Consider the following 19136-nt stretch of genomic DNA (forward strand, 5'->3'; position numbering starts at 1 on the left):
AATTACTTTTTAAAGAGATCCGCCACATCTACAACCCGACCCGGATATCACTATTCAATCTACACACCAAACCCTACCTCTGCCTTTATTATTGCGCACACTCTGCTGCTTTCGTCCTTTCTTTGTCGCTATCTTTTCAGTCTCTCATATCTTTCTTTGTCATGGAAAGGCTCACCTCGATTTCTAACCGTTGATTATGCCTCGAGAGGCACAAGTTCCTCTGTCCACGTTAATCCAACGGTATACTCGGCAAGGAACCCAACTCATGATGAGTCAGAAAATAGAAAAACAAATATATTATATTAAATGTTGTGTTTATTATTCTCCTAGATTTGTTTTTTTAACTCATTTTGACCGGAACACCACCTTTGCCTTCTCTCTATATAAAGCCCTATACCTCCAATCTCTCTCCTCATCCTCTGCCTCTTACATTGTTCCCTCTGTCTCTCTCTCTCACCAGTGCTCTGCAACTCTTGTGAGCCATCTTTCTATTATCTCTTTTGGGAAAGAAAAAAAGATATCTCTGATGGCGGAAAATCCATTAAAACGCCAAAGAGAAGAAACCCAGATGGAGGATTGTGAAGAGTCTAAGCGAAACAAATCGTACAGCCACATACTCTCTCTGCTCGAAGCAGAGGAAGAGGAACCCACTCAGGATCTGTCCTCTATTATCACGACTCTCCAACAAGAACTCTCGTCCGACTACATCTTCGACCCTCTTTCATTCCCTTCATCTGAATCCGACCCGGAAAATCCCTCGACAGCCTCTGCCACCCTGGAAGACCAAGCCTCCTCCTCGTCTTCTTTTTCTTCTTCTTCCTCCTCACCGTCAACACTGCTTCTGAAGGAAGATGAGGATCAGGAGGATGACAAGGAGAGGGTCATCAGACACCTCCTTGAAGCTTCCGATGACGAGCTTGGGATTCCGAACAGAGACGTTGGAGTAGTTTATGACGGCGATAAAGATGGGTTTAACGGTGGAGATGGGTTGTCTTTGTGTGATGGTCTGTGGGAATTAGAAGATGAAGCTGCCAACTACTATACCTTGTTGCAGTCTGAGCTTTTCATGTAGTTATGTAGCTGCAGTTAGCTAGGGCTTAAGCTGAAATAGCATAGGTTAAAAAACAGGAAAGCAGAGAAATGCTGTGGGGTTCAAATGAAAATGAAAATTCAGAGGAGGGTATAGAAAATGGAGATCTTTTTGTTATCTTTCGTTTTAAGTTCCCTCTTATCTTCTTTTGTGGAAAGTATGAAAAAAAGTGTCCCCCGTCTTTTGTAAGAAGATCAAATTTGTAGGAGAAAGGTGATTCATATTCCCTCTATTTTTTTGGTTAATTTATTGACGCAGACCCTTCTCATCTATATGGCCCCTGTGAAAGCAATGAACATACACTGCTAAAGCCCACGAAAAATCAATGACAAGCACCAGAAGAACTCTGTATTGTCGACAATATTCCGAGTCCTCGATATTGGGATGGATGAATGCCTCAGGAGAGGCGTATTTTGGAATGGCATAACATGAAACATTAAAGGAAGACAGTCGCAAACAACTCAGGCCTTGCAAAAATAAAGTAGAAGAAAATAGCCACGTGAAAGGATCGGATTCGAACCTCACCAGTCACCATTATGCTTCATCTCTTCGATCCTCCCCCACCACCCCTACATATGGCTAAATGATCTCCAGACATGTCTATCTATTGAAAGAAGAATTGGATTTTTTTTTTTTTTTTTTTTAAAGTCCAGAGATGTATCTTCTCCGATCAAACGTATTTTGCTCAAAAACGGTATCTTTACTCGAGCTTTTTTGCCTCTGCAAAAGATGGAATGCACGAGGCGAAGTCGTTCCGTACCGTCTGTTACTCCATATCAGACTTTTATTTTTTGAAACAAGGAAAAAAACTACCATGCCGCCAATACCGCTCCATGTTAATGTATTTTTTTTTTTTTTAAATATGTAAAAATGATAAAAAAATGTAAATAACAAAAAAAAAATTGAATAGAAAAAACACCCATCACTTGCAGCGTTAAGCTGCAAGCGGCACAGTAGTGCCTCTCTTTAAGAAAAGTGCTTCTACGCATTCGTCATCCTTGTATAACACTTAATTTTTTTTATTAAATTCTATTTCTGTAATAAAAATTTTATATTTTTTTGTTCGGTTATTATTTTTTGTCTTATTATTTTTTTTTAAATAAAAAATATTTACAACAGTAAATTATATAATCATTCATAATTATTTTAAAAAAAATAAATAAAATATAGAATACATATAAAAAAAATTAATTTTTTAATATTAGACTAATTTTCAAAATGATTATACGATTAGTTACATAATTTATAATTGTATGTAAAATTATTTTTTTTATTTTTTAATATATTTTTTTATTTTTTAATATATATAAAGTGTACATAAAAATGAACTCTTTCTGTAATCACATATTTGGTAAGAAAATATTTGTTGCGATTAGTAGAGCAGGAGAATAGATTTTTTCTTTCCTTTTACTTTGAGAGAGGAGCAATGCAATGCACCGGGAAAGTCGATTGCTTTACTTTTCTAACCGTTGGCACGCACGGGCTGGACGGCTTTTGGGGTAAGATAACGTTACCGCTAAAGACGCTTTTAGGTCACGGGCGGTGGGTAGTGTGGTGGATGCTAACATGCGCCGGAAGGGATGAGGCATTTATGAAAGGAAAAATTTTCTTACAAACCATTTCGTACACAAAATCGCAAACCAAAATTAAATATAAGATATTCTTTTATCTTTTTTATAATAAAAAATATTATGTGAATATTAATAATGCGCCAAACTGTTTGTATTTAATAAATCCGTTTGTAAAAGTTAAATCTACAAACGTGACATTTTATAGATATAAAGCATCACCTTTTTTTTTTTTTTTTTTTTTAAAATATCCTAACACATCACATAATTTTACATTCATTTATAAATTTATTTTTTTATAATTCAGTATTTATAGCAGTTATCTTCACATATTATATGAATAATCACGGATAGGACTTTGGGTCACGGGACTGCATCGACGGGTCGTATTTTCATTGGATAATGGCCTCCGATATTTTTTCATTGGATGTTTCATCTTTTAGAGCGCGTACATCACGCGCAGATATTCAATCCATAAATAGTTGAAACAAAAGGCTGTACTTGGTCTACGCGCGGACCCCACGTATAAGGAAAAATGGTTGTCCTTATCGAGTGGAGCGTGTTGTCTCATGTCTGTCTCGCATTTCTTTTCCCTATTACATGGTTTTGAATCATTTTTACCTATTATTTGTTAAGGAAATAGTAAACAAAAGGACGAAAAAAATAAAAAAAATAAAAAATTAAAATAATTCTATTCGTGATCTTTATATTACATATTTAACAAATATAAAAAAATTAAAATATAGTAATAATCGGTTTAGGCAAATGAATATGACTAAAAATTATATAGAAACATTAGACTGTACATATTTTTTTCGTTGTCTAAAACATGTTAATTTTTAATTGTTTAAAAGGTAAGGATTAATGTTAGATACAATTTTAAATATATAAGTATTGTGTATTCTTTTTAAAAAAAGTAAAAATTCTAATAAAAAAATTAATTCTTTTCATATCAATTCTAGATTTTGTCAATTTCTTTCAATGAGAATGCGTGAAATTTATACATTTTAAAAATGTATGAATTATTTTTAATTTATAACTTTTAATTGAATTGGAAGATCTAAATCAGGAGAAGAATAAATACAAAAAATAAGTCTTATAATATTTATCAAATATTTAATATTCTTTAAAGAATTATTTGGAAAAACTATAAATATAATTATATCTATTTTGTATGCCTATGTTCCTCGAATATAAATTTTAGAAAATCTAAATGGGAGATTTTGCCAATGGAATGAGATGTATCAATTAATGTATGTATGTATGGATGCATGCCGTGATGGAGACGGGTCTTTTACAATGATGTGGCAAATGAATGTCATTGTACGTCTTGGGCTGGGCCCCCAACTACCCTACCTGCTTTTCCTTTACCTGGGCTGGCTCTTCGTTCGGTCTTTTCTTCCCTCTTTTTCCTTCCTACAAGTCTACAAGACCAAAACTAAAGAACTAAATACTAAACGTTAAAATAATTTAGAAAGTAAAACTAAAATAAATAAATAAATAAATAGAAATTTAGAATCTTTTCCTCCTCTCATGTTTTAAATTTTAAAGTCGAAAGATATAAATATAAGATTGAATAAATACTTTTGGCTAAGCTTCTCTTAGAGGTTCCTTCAATCAGACGATAGGAGCTCCAGTGACGATATCTTTATCAAAAGATAAATTTATGATATCTATTACACAGTGAGGATGAGAGATCATCAGATATTATAAAACAAGCATATTATAGTGGACTCTTTCATTCTTGAATCCCTATGAACATAGGTTTAGTGTCGAATTACGTAAATCTATTGTCTCACCTTATTTATTTTCCTTGCATTTATTACATATTCACTTCTATGAACGTACGCATGAATACCGTATAGCCGTATCGGACCATTATTGGGAGTTCCACACTACACTGATTGAGGCCTAGATCGTCATAGTAGGCAGAAAATGACTCTTTTTTCCCTTCCAGAATGTTGTGCCGTTTTTAGGCGTTAACAATAAGAATACCACTTTTTTTTATTATTTTTTTTAAATGAAAGATATTTTTATAAAAAGAGGTATATGATATTTTTACAAAAAGAGGTATATGATATTTTTTCTTGAGCTCGAATTATAGAAGAAAGAATCCAAAGAAAGTATCATTTATTATGCTCTTACAATAATTGTATTAGATCTAGCATATCTTTAGTTTGATTTCTTCCAGAACAATCACAAACTTTTGTTGTAACTACTGTTGTTGTTATTGTTATTATTATTATTATAAATTTACTATCAGAGACTCAACGCGTAATTCTGAAAAATCAACAAAATTATAAGAAAAGTTATATCTATATCATAACGCATTTCGACTTTCTTCATGCGCATTACTTTCACAATAAGAACTTAGGGTTTTAATAAATATTATAAAATTTAATTAATTAAAAATAAATAATAAATAATAAATAAAAGGTGGGTGGAGTCCAGAGGAAAAGGGTCTCGTGCCGTAACCGGCATGTCCGAATAATTGGTTGACAAGTTGAAAACAAATCTCTCCCTCGTTTGCTTTTGTCTGATTCTCTGGTCGTACCCCATTTTTTGGCATCTCTCTCTCGCGGAATATGAAATCTGGCAGTGACTGTATCTGATTAAAATTAGATGTGAACTTTTATAAAAATTATCAGCACTTTCGGAATATGAATGATACAAAACGATAATGTCATGTAATTAAAATTAATTATATAAATAATAATTTTTAATAATATAAAATATTATAGTTATATGCGATCGCACATACTAGACTATCTTAGTCCGAGCTATCACTTCACACTGCTAATACGATAATTTTTTTTTATTATAATAAAATTTCAAAATTAAATTACCTTACAAATAAAATTGTTATACCAATTATGTGAAAAGTGTATTCTCTAAACTAAATTAAGGTACAAATTAGATAGTGAGATGAGATGAGATGAGATGATTTTAAATGAAAGTTAAAAGTTAAATAAAATATAATTAGAATATTATTTTTGAATATTATTATTATTTTAAAATTTGAAAATATTTAATTATTTATTATATTTTATATATAAATTTAAAAAAATTATGATAATAAGATGAGATGAAATAAAATATTTAAAAACTTAAATATAATTTCTGTATATAATTATAATGCACTTTTGTGGAATATAGAGATCAAGATTGCTCGACAGCTTACTCATCACAATGCCGGATTGAATGCGTATCTGTAATTCAAACCAAAGTATAATATCTAATGTTTTGAATACCATACCGAACGTTGTACCGGTCAAGATACTGGAACGAAATATTTCGATACAGGTACCGTTTCGAAATAGTGTTTCAAGATAACGTTTCGGAATAGTCGATATATAAATAAATTATATATAAAAATTATATTCCAAAATAATAATCTATATATAAATAAATTATATATAAATATATATAAATATATATATATATATAAATTATAAATTGTCTAGTTTGAATTGAGAGTTAAAAAATAAATTTATAATTTGAAAAAATGAAAAAAAAATACAAATCAAAATATAGATCAGTATAAATCGATACGAAATAGATATAATACCTATACCGACTAAACGGTCGGTACAAAAAATTTTAACCGTACAGATTAATACAGTATAAAATTTAAAACACTGATAGTACATCATCATGACTACTTACTGGATTCGATGCCTCTGCATTAATCTGAACAGTTGTCTCACGGTATTGAATGTCTCAAATATTATATTGTCGCTTTTGACTAAGAATAGAAAAATAAAAACAGATTTATTTTTTATTTTTTATTTTTATAATAATTAATGCGTCGAAATGATAAAAAGAATTTAGAACAAGTGGAGGTGCATGAAATAGTAGGCGTATTTGGACGTATTGGCCGACACAAGGTATATGATATTTGCCAATATGCAAGCCTCCTCTCCCTTTTATTTGGTTTTGCATAATATCATATGTACGACAGTGACTTCTCGTGGAAACATCAAACAAGGTTGTCCAACTAACTTAACAACTTGGGGAATTCTATTCCTTTTTTTTTTTTTATTATTATTATTATTATTATTATTATTAATTTGTAGCGAACCTACTATTTACGAATTAGTTTCATATAAAGATTTTGGTACCTTGATTACATTCGGTGTGTAAATATATTATTTATTCTAAAATTTATTACGACTACTTTATATGATAAATATTCACATTGATATATATATATATATATAGTAATTGTACTATGCCTCCTAATGAGAAATTATATATGAAAATTTTACACCACACATCTACCTAATCAATATGTGATTTGACATTGTTGTCATTCTATATTAATGCTTAAATATGTATGTGCTTAAATATAACAAAAATGACAAATTACACATGAATTAAGTAGAGATATGTGGTGTAAGGCCTCCTTATAACATTTCTCGCCCCCTAATTATATTACTCACTTTGCTCTCTCGACGTGACACCACAAATATAAAATAGTGGACATAATTTAGGATTTTAGTCTTCATTCTTTTATATTTTTTTAGAGCCATTTTGTTTTAAATATACATTTTTTTTAAAATTATAAAATTCTTTTAATAAGCTACATGACATCACATCGTGGTACCACGTCAATGAAAATAAAGTGAGATGTATAAATTAGGGGATATAATAGTTTTACTCGTATAAATAGTTTTTTCTTCAAAGAGAGAATTAAAAAAGGAAAAAAAAAACATTTTCTTGCATATTTTGACGGGCTCACCTGTGTTTTTCAGTTTTTGTTCTTCTAATATTGGTATGATTTGTTGGGGGACATAAGTTATAACCATCTTCATTAATTAATAAGAGTTGTTTCCCGAAATTAAAAAATAACTTAAGCCTAAAATTCAATTACAAAGTGGGACCAGATCAACCACCAACAGTAGTACCAGCCCCAATAAATAGTTGTTTATTTATATGTTTCTTAAAAAAGTTGAAACATGAAAACATCCAAAAAAGAGAGGCATGGAAAGGAGATATATATATATATATATATATATATAATTAGGGCAAGTTGCATCCGGAATTGTACAATAATAATAGCGTGTATGATAGAGAGGAAGGAAGCATGCATGCATGGGGCCCCCAACATAATAATTTTGAATCGGATAAAACTTTGAGGTGGTTGTGAGTGAGATGGGGTGTGGTGGGGTCTATCTATCTATCTATCTATTATTTTCCAGAAGAAAGAAGAACCAAGAAACCTCAATTAAAGTACGTGTACGATTGTGCTTTTATTATTTGCAGGAAAAAAGAAAAAAAAGAAAAAAAAAAAAGAAAAAAGTGGTTCATCTTCATCTTCTTCTTCTTTACGCTTTGGCAACTTTTGAGTTTTGAATACAGTCTGGCCTGATAGTAACGTCTTTCCCCTAGCTAGTTACCGCTTACCCCTAAAGTCTCACCACCGAAAGAGAAGAATCCCACGTCACTACCACGTCAGCATTTTTTGAAGTTGGTATTTGGTGATTAGGATAGGAGTCATTTGATGATGACAGAAGATAATACGTATCAGAATTGGTATTGATTTCATTATAAGGTTAGTCAAATATAAAATATAATAAATTTTTTCAATAGAATTATATTAGATTAGTTAAACAGATAAGTATGAAATTTTAAATTATAGTAAATAGATATATTTCTTTAAATTTGATCGATTACTGTTCATTCATTAAATTTATTTTTTATTCACTTTTAATCTCTAATGGTCTTTTTTATTCACGTTTAATTTCTAACCATCTTATAATAATAATTTAAGAATAAAATTAAATTATTAATTAACATATAATTAGTGTAATTATAAAATATGAAAATAATAAAATATTATTATTAAAAAATAATATTATATTATTATTTTGATGAATTTAATAGCTAATCTAATGTAGAGTTATAGATAAAGAAGTTTTAGATATATAAAAAATATGTATTTTTCGTCAAAATTTGAAGATGAATTTGATGAGTCCAATGCTAGTGCTCTTAAATAATCTAAACTTGCTTTGTTTTTTTGAAATCGACAGACTGGTTTAGATTGTGACTTAAGATGAGATGTAAGTTGAAAGTTGAATAAAATATTATTATAATATTATTTTTATTTTAAAATTTAAAAAATATTTAAAAAAATAAAAAGAAAAAATTTGGCAATAGACAGGTATTTGCCTAGGATCATGTGTGATATTTGAGCATGCAAAAAAACAGTAAAAGGGACAATTGGAGTCGTGCTATTTTGGTTGGGATTATCAAATTAAAGGTTAATTCTAATTTAACTCGAATAACTAAATGGGTAGTTCTATCTAAGTTATTCTCTTTATGTCAATCTTCATAATTGAAATTTCAACATTGAAAAAGAAGACTCTGGGGTGGAGTATGCATGATTGGGAGGTCTGAAGATCCATATGTTGGGATCGTAACACCTTTTTTTTCTTCCATCTTTTCACACTCAAAAATCAAATCTTATCAAGATATCATTTTATAACTTTTTTTTTTTTTGAGCTAAAAAATAAATTTTGATATTTTTTTGATCAAATATGATTTTCCGTCTAATTTGTTAAGAATTCTGACCTTCCAAATTAACCTTCAGATCTATTTTTTGGTAAAATATGAAGAAAAATAGAGAAATAATAATAACACAAGAATTTACGTGAAAACTCTCAAAAACAAGAGAAAAACCACCATACCCAGAAAAGAAAATATACTGTGTGAAAAATTATTACAATCACACAATTTTTCTCCTCACCCTAAATGACACCCACAAAGCTTCCCCACTAGTAAAACTTTAACTCTCACATCTTTCATTTTAACAAAAAAAGACTAATAGATGACTTTTCTTAAAGTCACAAGTTACTAATTAAGCTTATGATTTGGTGTAATTAATTAAGAGGCCAAGCATCCTATTTATAGGCCATGGGCCTTGGCTCCCTTTACAAATCCCATCGGTGTGGAACTCCAAAAGGAGCACAAACCCAACAATCTCCACCTTGCGACTTTGGTTGGTCCCACAGTCACTTTCCACCGCAATGAAGATCTTCATAGTTTCCGCTATAATGCTCCACCATAAAAGCATACCCACTCAGAATAAACCAATTCCAAGCATTTTAATTTCGGCCTATGTCGAAAATAACCTTGCTAAAAAATTATGGTGCAACTTCCACGTTTGGCTTTTCTGGAAGTTCATCAGCCATCGACATAAATTTCCACCACACACTCTGCATTAATGCCAAACCAATGCCTGCGTGCAAACTTGTGGACCCACTAACATTAACACATCCTTTATCATGGCAACTTTGGGAATTAGCGGCATGCCATGAGGATGTACATGTCCCTTTAACAGACATCGTTTTCCATGGAGAGAGACACAACGTTAGTTTCATTACCAGTATCTCCATTTACTGACTTGGAGCCACTTGCCAAACCTGCTCCTGCTCTTGGACAATTTTTCTTGACGTGCCCAGATTGTCCACACCCCTAGCAGACTACTTTCCTCTTCATGGAGTTCTTCTTCTTCCCATTACCAGCTACTACCAATGCTAAGTTCCCAGGTGGACCATTTCTTCCACCACCTAGTCTTCTCTCTTCATAAAAGAGTTTACTGATAACCTCTGAAAAAATTATTTTCTCCTTCCCATGTATCAAAATAGGCTTCATATGCTCATAGGAAGGTGGAAGAGACCAGATGAGTCTCAAGGCTTGATCTTCATTATCAATTTTAACTCCAATAGATTCTAGCTCAGAGACAATGCCATTGAGAACACTTAAATGATCTGAAATAGTTGTACCTTCACTCATATGCAGTGTATGAAACTGCTCCTTCAGGTACACTCGATTTGAGACGCCATTTGTCTAATACAACTCTTCGAGCTTTTCCTAGAGTTCCTTTGCCGTAGATATTCCATGCACATCGGCAAGAACATTCTTGGCCAGGTACAGACGTATCGCACTTGCTGCTCTCAAATCCAGATTCTCCCAATCTTCATCGCTCATTACAGATCTGCTCTTTGTTTCATCAGTCACGCTAGTATCATTGCTGACTTCAGGGATTGGTCTGCCCTTCAACGCCTTGTGTAATCTTGATTGAATCAAAACATCATTGACTTGAACTTGCCACAAGCTAAAATTGATTCTCCCATCAAATTTCTCCACCTCATATCTGATAGAATTTGAAGCCTTACTTCCTGACATTGCTTTGATGAATTTTTATCGTAGAAATGAATGGTACTCACTAAGTAAGTTCCCGGGAAAGATTATTCTTTCCTAGACAGAACTTCAAGGTTCCCAAGAAAGATTGGAGGGTCACACTGGACCACTTAAATACCAATCTCCTAGACAGAACCTCCTTAGACTGTACGTATCCACACTACCACACCAAAACTCCACCCACAAAAAAAGAACCTAGTGGCTCTGATACCACTTGCTAGGAATTTTGACCTCCCAAATTCACCCCCAGGATCCACTTTTTGGTAAAATATGAAGAAAAACAGAGAAATAATAACAATACAAGAATTTACGTGGAAACTCTCAAAAACAGGAGAAAAACCACCAGATCCAGAAAAGAAAATACACTATATGAAAAATTATTACAATCACACAATTTTTCTCCTCACCCCAAATGACACCCACAAAACTTCTCCACTAGTAAAACTTTAACTCTCACCTATTTCCTTTTAACAAAAAAGGCTAATAGAGGACTTTTCTTAGAGTCACAAGTTACTAATTAAGCTTATGACTTGGTGTAATTAACTAAGAGGCTAAACACCCTATTTATAGGCCATGGATGGGCCTTGGCTCCCTTTACAAATCCCATCTGTGTGGGACTCCAAAAGGAGCACAAACCCAACATAATTAACCTGCTTTCTTTTATCGACTATTGATGGTTTAAACTTCATAGATCGTATTATTAATTAAAAAGACATACATTAGAAAAGACTGCTCTTCATTTGTCGTCCATTTGAAGTTGGATGGATAACAAAAGCCCACTAAAACATGTACAAAATACAAATAATAAATAATAATATCTGCCTTAACTTCCTCACATGTAAACTCAGAAGGCTCCAAGACCGGATGCCGGATGGTATGCCTCCGTTGTTTTTTAAAAAATAAAGGCATTTAGTAGGAGATTCATTTACTAATACTATTTTGGAAGTTCTAAATTTTGGAATTTTACCTACTGAGTTCAATCATATTTATATTGTGTTGGTTCCCAAGCTGTAAAATCTCGAACTTATCAAAGATTATAGACCTATTACTTTATGTAATGTGGTCTATAAAATTATTGCTAAGGTGATTGCTAATCGATTGAAGTTGATATTATTGAATGTTATTTTGGCTACACAATGTGCATTTGTGCCTGGTAGATTGATTATTGATAATGTCTTAGTAGCTTTTGAGATGGTAAATACTATAAGACAAAGGAAACGATGTAGAAAGGGTCGTATATTAATCAAGTCACACATTAGCAAGACTTATGAGAGGGTAGAATGAAGTTTTCTTGAGAAAGTTATGCAGAAATTGGATTTTTTTATGAAAGTATCACTCATTGGATCATGGCCCTGGATAACTTGTTTCCTACAAGGTTCTCCTTAATGGAGTTCCTACCAATGTTATTAAATTTGTTTGTTTTCTATGTTGAGGTACTCTCTTCAATGCTATGGAAAGCTGAGAGACATGGCTTTTTAATGGAGATTCGTGTTTGTAACAACGCTCCACGTATTAGTTACTTTTTTTTTTTTTTTGCTAATAATAGCATTATTTTCTGCCAAGCATCAATTTCTGCAAATGAAAATATTCAGTGTAGTTTATCACCTTATGTGGCAGCCTCGGGGCAACAAATTAGTAAGGCCAAAATTGAATTGCCTTTCAGTCGCGGAATACTTGTGTGGAGGAAGTGGCTGTTATTAAGGCCAGCTGAGGTGTGCAAACCATTCAACACCATGCTAAGTATCTCGTATTACCCACTTTTGTTGGTTGATCAAAATATTTTATTTTCCAGGATATTCAAGAGAAATTTTGGGCTAAGTTGCAAGGGTGGAAAGATAATTTTTATTTTTTCAAGCAGACAGTGAAATACTCATTAAAGTTGTTGTGCAAGTCATTTTAACTTATACTACGAGCTGTTTTAAGTTGCCTATAGGCTTTTATAAGGAATTAGAAAGTATGATTGCTAGGTCCTGGTGGGGCCAGTGAGGTCAAGAACCGAGAGTTCATGGGTCAATCGGCAGAAACTGTGTAATTCAAAGTCAGATTCGCATTTGGGGTGATAATTGGGTACCAAACTCTTCTAGTAAAAGAGTAATCACCAACTACAATACATTGGCAATAGCTGCACATGTTAACGAACTCTTCTATTATACTTGCATAGGGGGGGTGTCGATCGATTGGTATCTCAAAATAGACTGTTAGTGTAAAAACAACTTATCATGTTGCTTTGAATCTTTTAAACATGTAGAGGTTGGGACCAGTTTCAATACCCTAGACACAAAGTTGTTTTGGAAATCTATTTGTGGAATTTGTAACTTCCTCATAAACTAAAGAATTTCATATGGAAAGCTTGTGGACTTTGTCACGATGCTGTGGAGGATACTTCCATGGCATTATGTGCTTCGTTCCACAATTCAGCATATTTGGGAGCAATATCTTTGATTTGGGCATCACATTCTCATTTTCATAAGCTGATCTCGGCAATCATCATGGATTAAGGTGTTAGTTCTTTCCTATCGAGATTTGTCTTAATTGAGGTGATAGATTAAGCTGATCTCGGTAGGGTTGAGATTAAATTATTATTGTCTTAATTCATGTGGGTAGATATTTTGTCTCAATATCTACCCACATGAATTAAGACAATAATAATTTAATAATAATAATAATAATAATAATAAAATTATCACTTGAAAATTAGTTGTATAAATTTTAGTCTCGATAGACTTATAACTCTCCTTTATCATAATTTGTCATCAACTGAAATATACAAAAAAAAAAACGTAATCATCCACTTCAATAACAACGAGCGTTGAAATTATAAAAAAAAAAAAAAAAAAAAAAGACCAACGAGCGTACAAAACCAAATATTGATTCCTAGTACAAATGTTATTCAAGGCGTTATATTTCCTCCGGATAGCCAAAATTTTGCTAATTACAGGTTAGTGTAGTAAATATACCATTTAGTGAACAGTTAATAATAATAATAATAATAATAATCATCATCATCAGTGGTGTTGCTGTGTTAATAATAAACATCTTTTGTAAACTGATTTTTCTTCTACAAGCTTTTTTTCTACCGACCCAAATCAACTCGCATCATAAAATTAATAGTTTTGGCATGAAATTCAAGATAATTCTCATGTAGGACGAGTCACCTAATATCCAAAAAGAACCAAAATAAACATATTCCCAACAATATCCAAGAAAATAACAAGCAAAACTTCCCTATGGATTTATCATTCTCAAAAAGCACAATTATAGTTTGAAAAGGAAATGGTAAACCATAACAGAAAACCCTACTAGTACCATTGTCCACTTATATTTAAAGTTGAGCTCACTCTTCCTCCTCTTCATCTCCATCTCCACCAGCAGCCTTCTTAGAGGCAGCCTTCTGGTTCCTGCGCTTCACTCTCCCAGGGCGCCCGCCACCAAAGGGACTTGTGAGTGAAAAATCAATGTGCTTCTGTGAATCCACTCTCACCATGAATGAAGGAATATTGACTACCTGTCTCCCAACTCTGAAAGGGCCAAATAGATTGATATTACTACCTCACCAATTATATATGTCCTAAACAAAATAATCCAGAAAATAAAATAGACAGAAATTTCACTGAGTCCATAAACCGTCAATCGATCACTCACAGGTCAGGTCATACAAGTCCATAAACTGTCAATCGATCACCCCAAGGGCATGCACACAAGGGAAGGGATGAGGACAATGGATTGAAAAGAGGGGGGGGGGGGGGGGGGGGGGAGGGATGATCCACGGGAGTAACTACCATAAATCAAGCCTACTATTTAACATAATCAACCCATAAATTCAGGGGAACAGGCTAATGCTGATTGATGGACAAGTAAATGTCATAGAATATGCCCCACTTAACCCCAAGTCCACAGGAAACAACCTGCCCAGCTCAGGAATTTGTTCTTCAAATACTAGTGATCTCAACAACATAGTTTACAGATCCTCACAACTAACAATTTTAAAATGAACCATATCGATCTCAGCATCCTCGTGATTGTATAGCAATTCAAACACCAGAGCTAATGATTTTGGGGGTACAAGATATATCGACACTATGCTCTTTAAACTTATGTTAGGGAACCTCTCCAAGACAGAGCCCTTCGGATCCACCCCTGCAAAGTAAACCCCAATCCCGTGCACCGCACCCTCATAAGTTTCTCTATACAGAACTAGTTAAATCGCTGACTTTTCACGAGGAGGTATGGCCCCAAATGATTGTTTGCACCCACGAGGCGTTGAACCTTGGACCTTGAAGGGAATGATACCCCAAGATCAAGATCTTCACTTGGGCCAACCCCTTGGGGTTCCTTAAACATAATATAAGATGTCATGTATTATGAAGTAATTCTTATAGTCACCTTCCTACATTTTTTTAATGCAGCTTCAAATCTCCTAAAATTTATCTTTTTTTTTTGTTTTTATCTTCAAAAAAGTGGCTCCACAAGATCTTTAGTCAAATGAAAAAAGGTAGGGAAGGAAAAAAAAATGCCAAAATAAGTTTGGACTCGTTTAACATTTTTTTGATCTCATTCTTGCAACAAATTCTACTTTTTGTCATCAACTGAGTTTAACAAAACCTCACTTTAGACACCAGAGATCAGAAAAATTAGCAGTTAAGAGCACCATAATAATATGCCTTACACTAAAGCTTAGCTAAAGAAAGTAATGGAATTCTCAATACACGTGCTCAACACTAGCAAATAGTTAGACCATACGATTCTCAAATTTGGAGGGCCCACAAACCACTGATGTTTCCAAAAACAAAATACAAGTCAACAAAAAAAATACCTGGCTTGTGAAATTCGAATTTGTGTGGCTACCAGATATGGCCCACCACTCATGTACGATGACAACATGGAAGACAGCTCAATCACTAACTTTGTGGCTGGGGGATTGATTGTATTTTTTTATTAGGGTTTAGTTTTCTAGTCTATTTTTTTTTGTAAGTAATTGATAACAAATTTTCTTCTCCTTGTTTCCATTTTCTCTACCATCTTCTTCTCCCCCTTCTCTGTCTTTCCTCTTCTCCCCTTTTTGCATTAAAATCCAAACTCATCCACTTTTTGACATTTCTAAGCCCGCAGGAGCGGGGGCAGGGGCAATTGAAGTCTACTGCTTATATTGAACCTCTACCTCTCAAGGTTGGTTATCCGTGTAACTTAAATTCATTTAATGTGGCTTAGTTTTGAACATCAATATATGTGCTCTTATTTATTTAGATTCTTCAAATTTCGTTTTGAATGAATGACTAAAAGATGGAAAAATCATAACACAAATATTATTAAGACGAATCTAATGGGAAATCCCGGACTTGATTAAACAAAAATAAAGGGACTTGGACAAATTTTTTCTGGATAACCACAGACCAATCAGTTGAATATTGACTAAAACAAATAAAAACGAGTCATACAAAAACTCAGACTTCTAAACGAAATATATCTATATAAATTCCAAAAATCAAAAACCAAATTCATCAACTTATAAGCAATGAAACGACCAAAAGAAAATGAACGCAGATGCAAAGCACAAGTAAAAACACAATCAGATAACATAACATATGACAAGATCTTCTGGGAAATTTCATCAACTATATATTACCTAATATGCCTCTGCCTGATAAGCACTCTGGCGTGGTGAATAGACTTGGCCATACCGGACTTGAAGACCAGGGTTTGGAGACGGCGCTCAAGAAAGTTCTCGACAGTGAGGGCCAACACGTAATCAAGCTTGTTCTGGCTCTCGTCCAAAAGTCCGTACCTGTTCATCCTCCTGAGAAGAGCCTCACCCTCGAAAATCCGACGTGGGTTCTTCTCGTCCAGGGTCAAAAGCATTCTCGCATTGTTACGAATGCGACTGAGCGCGTACTGCACCCTCCACAGCTCCCTCTTGCACCGCAGCCCATACTCTCCCACAAGCTTCAGCTCCGCGTCCAGACGCTCCTTCTCATATGGACGTCTGGGCTTCTTAAAGGTCTTCCCATCTGATGTATATACCAATCAAAACGCCAATCGGTCTCTCATCAGACCCTCAAAAATAAACACTCACTAAAATTCAGTCCTATGATAGTCTCTTACTTATGGAGGACAAGGATTGACTTGGTGTTCACATTTTTTTTCTAAAAAATTGCCGAGTTCGTTTGAAAAAATAAATTATGGGAAAACAAAGACATATGAAATAGATCTCACACCAGAAAGTGAAACATGCTTTCAAATATCCTGACTTGAAAAAAAAAAAAAAAAAAGTGCGGAGAAATCAAACAAAAGGCTGTTGGACACGGAAGACTTACAGTTTCGGTAAAAGGAGACGTGCACCATGGAGCTGTTCCGGTGTGCCTGTCCTCAGTCCACGATCTGAAGCCTATGACGACTGACGAGGACGGACGGTCTGGCCTGGTTGGAGATTGAAGCAGGGGGCGCGGCATGAGTGCCTTTATATGTTTTCTTCCCAACGACAAAACCCTAACCCTAGCCCTAGTGGGCCGAAACTATTACGGCCCATGTGATAAGTGGCCACTGCTAATGTTTCAATTCTTATGGGCTGAAACAAAGCCGATCAAGTTCTCCATACTACTAAGATTAGACTATTTTTAGGATTAAATATTTTGTACAGTTTCAGGGCGCATGAATTTCTTGCGCTCCTTCAAAAAAAAAAAAAAAAGTTTTATTATTTATCATTTTCATATATCATATATTATTTTTATTTTTATTTTTTTAAAATTTATTCTTCTTAAATTAATTAAATTATTCTACTCATCATCCATATATCATATATTTGATAAGAGAAAAAAATAAAAAATTTTGTATGAGATATGAAAGATGATGAGTAAAACTTTTAACATCTAGAATTCACCCAAAAAAGAAAAAAAAAAAAACTTACTTTTTTTTAATACGAGCCTCCACTTTTCCCAAAAGAAGCGGTAGTCATTGCAGTTAAGGACGGATTATAGTGATCTCAGCCAAGCAGAGGAAAGCTTCCTTGGGCTAAAAGCCCGTATTCAGTGGCTGAACCTTTGTACTAATTGTGATGGTTCGCTAGGACTCTTTCCTCCTTTCTTTTGCTTATTCTTAGCGTTGATTTGGTTATATAAAATTAAATTATTTTAATATATAATCATTATAATTTTATCAAATTCACACAAAATATAATAGATAATTCAATTTTTTCAAATTTTAAAATAAAAATAATATTATAATAATATTTTATTTAACTTTTAACAAAATATCTCATTTCATCTAAACTGTATAAGCAAACGATACCTTAGTTTTTTGTATTGAAATAAATGGCCTACATCCCTTCCTTATTTTCGTACTCTCGACAATCATTGCAAAAAATTGCTAGGTGATGCATTGAACCCATCTGTATCATATATGAATCACTGAAATGTCTTTTATGTAATCTTTGACCTATGCGTGTATCACATGCGCTTTAAACTAAAAGTAATATAAAATTAAAACATCTATAGAATTTGAAAATTGGATTTATTCGTGTTATATAGATTAATTGTGAGTTGACTTACTATTGATCAATTTATTAATTGTGTCTTATTGGATCAATCTGTTTTGATGCAAATTCATTTATATCAAACTCAAACTCACTTATTTCATGTTGTATTTGTATCAAATTTACTGGATGTGTTATATATTGTCACCCTTATCACTAAAACGTAAGGGTGTCAAGTTGCGCTACATTGTTTAGATCGGTGTCCAAGTCAATTAGATTTGTATTATTCATGAATTAGCCATAATATGACATGAATAATTAAGGTGCAATTTGGTTTGAGAGTTGAGAAAAACATCTCAACTCACTATGTACAGAGAAACTGTTTTGTATCCAAACGTAAAGATTAAAATTTTAAAGACGGTTTCAGATATCTCTTTTCCTGTTTTCACATAATGACAAAATAGGTCTCAGTGTTAATAATTTTGTCTTTTTCGGTGGAGAGGTCAAAACGGATCTTGTCTCACTGCCAGGATTGAGAGCTTTTTAGCAGAAATGATAAAACACAGTGACGTTGACTTTTTCAAAAAGGATGATAGATTTCCATTGCTGTAATGCAAAGATCAGACTGTCCATTTGTTTCCAAACCCATCATAATTGTTAATATTGAGATATTTAAATTTTGGGGATTGAAAATGCAATAACAAATAATTTCTCATATAATTAGAATGATATATATTATAAAAATAATTTCCATTTTTTAGAATTACGGCCTTCTATAAATTTTGAAAATGCCAAGAATAATTGTTTA

The 19136-nt window shown here is 33.0% G+C and overlaps 2 protein-coding genes across 2 annotated transcripts; one reads left to right on the forward strand and one right to left on the reverse strand.

The window, feature by feature from the left end:
• Positions 1-407: 407 nt before the first annotated feature.
• On the forward strand, positions 408-1322 carry LOC121257882. The gene has a single exon (XM_041159138.1). It carries the CDS (start codon positions 527-529, stop codon positions 1070-1072), a length of 546 nt encoding a protein of 181 aa, XP_041015072.1. The 5' UTR covers positions 408-526; the 3' UTR covers positions 1073-1322.
• A 12640-nt stretch (positions 1323-13962) lies between these two features.
• On the reverse strand, positions 13963-17335 carry LOC121257881 (40S ribosomal protein S9-2). Its single transcript, XM_041159137.1, has 3 exons — positions 17175-17335; positions 16487-16868; positions 13963-14381 (listed from the first exon to the last, which is right to left on the reverse strand). Exons 1-3 carry the CDS (start codon positions 17200-17202, stop codon positions 14198-14200), a joined length of 594 nt encoding a protein of 197 aa, XP_041015071.1. The 5' UTR covers positions 17203-17335; the 3' UTR covers positions 13963-14197.
• Positions 17336-19136: the final 1801 nt, after the last annotated feature.

Source organism: Juglans microcarpa x Juglans regia, chromosome 3S (assembly GCF_004785595.1).
Source record: "Juglans microcarpa x Juglans regia isolate MS1-56 chromosome 3S, Jm3101_v1.0, whole genome shotgun sequence".
In the NCBI taxonomy this organism is placed as follows: Eukaryota; Viridiplantae; Streptophyta; class Magnoliopsida; order Fagales; family Juglandaceae; genus Juglans; species Juglans microcarpa x Juglans regia.

Excerpts from the sequence above, each read along its gene's own strand:
- LOC121257881 (XM_041159137.1), bottom strand. The coding sequence starts at position 17,202 with ATGGTGCACGTCTCCTTTTACCGAAACT. Across the intron at positions 16,869-17,174 it reads CGTCTCCTTTTACCGAAACT|ATGGGAAGACCTTTAAGAAG; the intron begins GTAAGTCTTCCG and ends TATATACATCAG. Across the intron at positions 14,382-16,486 it reads ATCAGGCAGAGGCATATTAG|AGTTGGGAGACAGGTAGTCA; the intron begins GTAATATATAGT and ends TGGCCCTTTCAG.
- LOC121257882 (XM_041159138.1), top strand. The coding sequence starts at position 527 with ATGGCGGAAAATCCATTAAAACGCCAAAGAGAAGAAACCCAGATGGAG.